Here is a 5,357-nt window from a genome sequence, read left to right as displayed (position 1 = left end):
TTTGCCTTTACCTCCCTTATCTCACATCATTTGCTCACATTGTATATAGTCTTATTTTTTTTTTATTATTTTTTTTATTCCACTGCATCATTGATTGTATGTTGTTTTACTCCATGTGTAACTCTGTGTTTTTGTATGTTGTCGAACTGCTTTGCTTTATCTTGGCCAGGTCGCAATTGTAAATGAGAACTTGTTCTCAACTTGCCTACCTGGTTAAATAAAGGTGAAATAAAAAAAAAATAAAAAAAAAATGTTGGGTGCTGTCGAGAGTTGTACATTCTAGGAGGGTCAGGATGGTTCACAATCTGGTTGTACAGCGAATGTGCAGTGCATGACACACACACACACACACACACACACACACACACACACACACACACACACACACACACACACAGTGTACAAACACACACACAAGAAGAGACATTGATCAAAACGATGGGAGCTTTTAATTGATAATAATCCGATCACTCAGGAGAATGAACCAGGTGGTGTATTCATTATGAGTCTCAGAGAACCAGCCTTTACATGGTGTTACTGGATACCAGGCGGTGTATTCATTATGAGTCTCAGAGAACCAGCCTTTACATGGTGTTACTGGGAACCAGGCGGTGTATTCATTATGAGTCTCAGAGAACCAGCCTTTACATGGTGTTACTGGGAACCAGGTGGTTTATTCATTATGAGTCTCAGAGAACCAGCCTTTACATGGTGTTACTGGGAACCAGGTGGTGTATTCATTATGAGTCTCAGAGAACCAGCCTTTACACGGTGTTACTGGGAACCAGGCGGTGTATTCATTACGAGTCTCAGAAAACCAGCCTTTACACGGTGTTACTGGGAACCAGGTGGTGTATTCATTATGAGTCTCAGAGAACCAGCCTTTACACGGTGTTACTGGGAACCAGGTGGCGTAGTCTCAGATCTGGGATCAGGTACCCAGTCTGATTCATTATGAGTGATACAGTAGGATAGCTGATCTGGGATCCTACTCTGAACCATAGAAATATAACATCCTAGATGGGGGTGGGGGTTTACCCTGCCACTGTGAGTACTATACAGGCGTTGATATAGATCAGCCCTCCTACTCTGAACCATAGAAATATAACATCCTAGATGGGGTGGGAGGTTAATATAGATCGGTAACACACAGACTGTATGTCTCCAAGCTACATTTTAATAGTGTTACGTCTGGTGGGTGCAAATATTCAAACATACAATGCACAGTTGAGGAAATTCAAGGCCCGATTTATTTGGTGGTATTATAATGAAACCTCTCCTTTAATATATTGACAGGACGTAGGTCTCTGAAACCTCCCCTTTAATATATTGACAGGACGTAGTCTTTAGAATGGTGAAAACAGGTCTCTGAAACCTCCCCTTTAATATATTGACAGGATGTAGGTCTCTGAAACCTCCCCTTTAATATATTGACAGGATGTAGTCTTTAGAATGGTGATAACAGGTATCTGAAACCTCCCCTTTAATAAAACAGAACGAGTCCTTCAAAGAGTTACCCCCCTAAAAACACACACACACACACACACACACACACACACACACACACACACACACACACACACACTCTCCCTCGCATACACAAACATTTGTACTGTACATGAAAGCTTTGCCAAAAATGTGTATGACATATGCACTTTATCCCCCCATCCCTCTCCATGTTATCTCCTAGGTTCCCCCCCCTCCTCCATGTTATCTCCTAGGTTCCCCCCCCTCCTCCATGTTATCTCCTAGGTTCCCCCCTCCTCCATGTTATCTCCTAGGTTCCCCCCTCCTCCATGTTATCTCCTAGGTTCCCCCCCCTCCTCCATGTTATCTCCTAGGTTCCCCCCCCTCCTCCATGTTATCTCCTAGGTTCCCCCCCCTCCTCCATGTTATCTCCTAGGTTCCCCCCCGTCCTCCATGTTATCTCCTAGGTTCCCCCCTCCTCCATGTTATCTCCTAGGTTCCCCCCCCCTCCTCCATGTTATCTCCTAGGTTCCCCCCCCCTCCTCCATGTTATCTCCTAGGTTCCCCCCTCCTCCATGTTATCTCCTAGGTTCCCCCCCGTCCTCCATGTTATCTCCTAGGTTCCCCCCTCCTCCATGTTATCTCCTAGGTTCCCCCCCCTCCTCCATGTTATCTCCTAGGTTCCCCCCTCCTCCATGTTATCTCCTAGGTTCCCCCCCCTCCTCCATGTTATCTCCTAGGTTCCCCCCCCTCCTCCATGTTATCTCCTAGGTTCCCCCCTCCTCCATGTTATCTCCTAGGTTCCCCCCTCCTCCATGTTATCTCCTAGGTTCCCCCCTCCTCCATGTTATCTCCTAGGTTCCCCCCTCCTCCATGTTATCTCCTAGGTTCCCCCCCCTCCTCCATGTTATCTCCTAGGTTCCCCCCTCCTCCATGTTATCTCCTAGGTTTCCTCTGTTTGATGAGGAACAGGTTTTCGTCCATGGCGTCCATCTTCTCCTCCTTAGCAGCCTTCCTGTCCCTCCCGTTATCCCTCTTCTTCTTCTTCTTCGCTGCGCCAAACAGACGGTCGGGGGCGTGGGAGGGGGGGTCCTTCGGATGGAAGGCGGGGGGGGGGGCTCCGGCCTTGTGCCCCTTCTTCCTCTTTTTGGCGGAAGGGTCTTGTCCTCGGGGGAAGTCGAGAGACTCGTCCGCGGCGGCGACCATTTTGTTTTTGGCCGGTTTCAGTTGTTTCTTCTTCTGCCTTTTCTCACTCTCCGGCTGGCTCCTGTCAGCCATGTTGGATTTGGGCCTGGCTGAAGCTGTGGGTTAGGGAGAGGTGGCGAGGAGAGGAGGGGGAGGGACGGGTGGAGGGAAGAGGACGGAAGGAAAGGAGAGAAGGAGAGGAGGAGAGGAGGAGAAGAAGGTAGGAGGCAAGTAGAGGCAATGAGAAGAAGGGGAGGAGAGGAGGCCAGGAAAGGAGGCGAGGAGAGGAGGCGAATAGAGGAGGCGAATAGAGGGGATGAGAAGGGTAGGAAAGGAGGCGAGGAGAGGAGGCGAATAGAGGCGATGAGAAGAAGGGGAGAGGAGGAGGCGAGGAAAGGAGGCGAGGAGAGGGGATGAGAAGAAGGGGAGAGGAGGAGGCGAGGAAAGGAGGCGAGGAGAGGGGATGAGAAGAAGGGTAGGAGAGGAGGTGAGGAAAGGAGGCGAGGAGAGGAGGCGAGGAGAGGGGATGAGAAGAAGGGTAGGAGAGGAGGCGAGGAGAGGGGATGAGAAGAAGGGGAGGCGAGGTGTGATCAGACCAGTCGATAGCTAATCCAACAGATCCTAGAGAGAAGACTAAAATCCCATTATTGTCCCCATTAACACAACTAGAAGATGAGATGGTACCTGGAGTGAGATGATCCTTTAGCTTGTGTTTAGGAGTCCAGGGTTTCACTTGGCCGCGGACGAACCTGAAATGGGTACGGTTAGAGGAAGCCCCGAGGCAGGGAGGGAGATGGGAAGGTTCAGCGGGGTAGTTCTGGTACGGACTGGAGACGCGGTTAGAGTTGGTTCTCTGGCGTTTGGCCGGCGGCTCGTCTCTGGCGCCACCGTCCGGTGAGAGCTGACACTGAAACAGACCCGCTTCCTTCAACTCTACAGAGAGAGAGAGACGGAGGGAGGGAGAGAGGGAGAGAGAGACGGAGGGAGAGATGGAGGGAGAGATGGAGGGAGGGAGGGATGGAGAGAGAGAGATGGAGGGAGGGAGAGAGGGAGAGAGAGACGGAGGGAGAGATGGAGGGAGAGATGGAGAGAGGGAGGGATGGAGAGAGAGAGATGGAGGGAGGGAGAGAGGGAGAGAGAGACGGAGGGAGAGATGGAGGGAGAGATGGAGAGAGGGAGGGATGGAGAGAGAGAGACGGAGGGAGGGAGAGAGGGAGAGAGAGACAGAGGGAGAGATGGAGGGAGAGATGGAGGGAGGGAGGGATGGAGAGAGAGAGAGATGGTAATCAGACATACACATCACTACATTAGTCACAATTATCTATCTGTGTGTGTATTGAGGTGTGTGTGTGTGTAGTGAGGTGTGTGTGTGTGTAGTGAGGTGTGTGTGTGTATTGAGGTGTGTGTGTGTGTGTAGTGAGGTGTGTGTGTGTGTAGTGAGGTGTGTGTGTGTGTGTAGTGAGGTGTGTGTGTGTGTGTGTGTCTCTCTGTCTGTGTGTGTGTGTGTGTGTGTGTGTGTGTGTGTGTGTCTCTCTGTCTGTGTGTGTGTGTGTGTGTGTGTGTAGTGAGGTGTGTGTGTGTGTAGTGAGGTGTGTGTGTGTGTGTAGTGAGGTGTGTGTGTGTGTCTCTCTGTCTGTGTGTGTGTGTGTGTGTGTGTGTGTGTAGTGAGGTGTGTGTAGAGGTGTGTGTGTGTGCCTTTAACTCTGGACTGTGCCCGTCGGTCTCGGCTGTGCAGCTCCCAGGAGGCGTCATAGTGGTTGATGAAGGAGGAGTTGGGACGAAAACCCCCAAACATCCTCTTCACTGAGCAGTCCTACACACACACACACACACACACACACACACACACACACACACACACACACACACACACACACACACACACACACACACACACACACACACACACACACACACACACACACACACACACACACACACACACACACACACACACAGTGTTAATATCCAGACCAGTTTATTGTAAAGAGATGAATCAGGGACTACTTCCCAAAATGGCCCCCTATTCCCTACATAGTGCACTACTTTTGACCAGAGAGCCCTATGGGTAGTGCACTGTATAGGGGACAGAGCCGCCAGATACTCACAAATCCAAAGTGTCCGCTGACAGAGCAGTTATAACAGCAGGGATTCATCCTGGCATTGTCCTCTCCTTCTACCTTCAATACAGGACCTGGTTTAGTCTGGGGGGGGAGAGGAGAGAGAGAGATGGACTGTAATACACCTTTATCCTTCTACCTTCAATACAGGACCTGATTTAGTCTGGGGGGAGAGGAGAGAGAGAGATGGACTGTAATACACCTTTATCCTTCTACCTTCAATACAGGACCTGGTTTAGTCTGGGGGGGGAGAGGAGAGAGAGAGATGGACTGTAATACACCTTCTACCTTCAATACAGGACCTGGTTTAGTCTGGGGGGGGAGAGGAGAGAGAGAGATGGACTGTAATACACCTTTATCCTTCAATACAGGACCTGGTTTAGTCTGGGGGGGGGGGAGAGAGAGAGATGGACTGTAATACACCTTTATCCTTCAATACAGGACCTGGTTTAGTCTGGGGGGGGAGAGGAGAGAGAGAGATGGACTGTAATACACCTTTATCCTTCAATACAGGACCTGGTTTAGTCTGGGGGGAGAGAGGAGAGAGAGAGATGGACTGTAATACACCTTTATCCTTCAATACAG

General features: G+C 50.2%; 1 protein-coding gene across 2 annotated transcripts; it reads right to left on the bottom strand.

The window, feature by feature from the left end:
• Window positions 1-430: 430 nt before the first annotated feature.
• On the bottom strand, window positions 431-4,887 carry LOC123731946 (uncharacterized). 2 transcript variants are annotated; one of them, XM_082978694.1, is made up of 4 exons: window positions 4,761-4,887; window positions 4,348-4,465; window positions 3,337-3,585; window positions 431-2,768 (listed from the first exon to the last, which is right to left on the bottom strand). In XM_082978694.1, the coding sequence occupies exons 1-4, from the start codon at window positions 4,806-4,808 to the stop codon at window positions 2,404-2,406; spliced, it is 780 nt and encodes a 259-aa protein (XP_082834820.1). In that variant the 5' UTR covers window positions 4,809-4,887; the 3' UTR covers window positions 431-2,403. The 2 variants fall into 2 exon arrangements, with proteins under 2 accessions (XP_082834820.1, XP_082834819.1); XM_082978693.1 differs by lacking the exons at window positions 4,348-4,465; window positions 4,761-4,887 and having other exon boundaries at window positions 3,337-4,338.
• Between the last annotated feature and the right edge of the window lie 470 nt (window positions 4,888-5,357).

The sequence above is a fragment of the Salmo salar genome, chromosome 08, assembly GCF_965601325.2.
Source record: "Salmo salar chromosome 08, fSalSal1, whole genome shotgun sequence".
Lineage (NCBI taxonomy): Eukaryota > Metazoa > Chordata > Actinopteri > Salmoniformes > Salmonidae > Salmo > Salmo salar.
The sequence above is the reverse complement of the archived record's forward strand: the minus strand, read 5'-3'. Positions and strand labels throughout refer to the sequence as shown.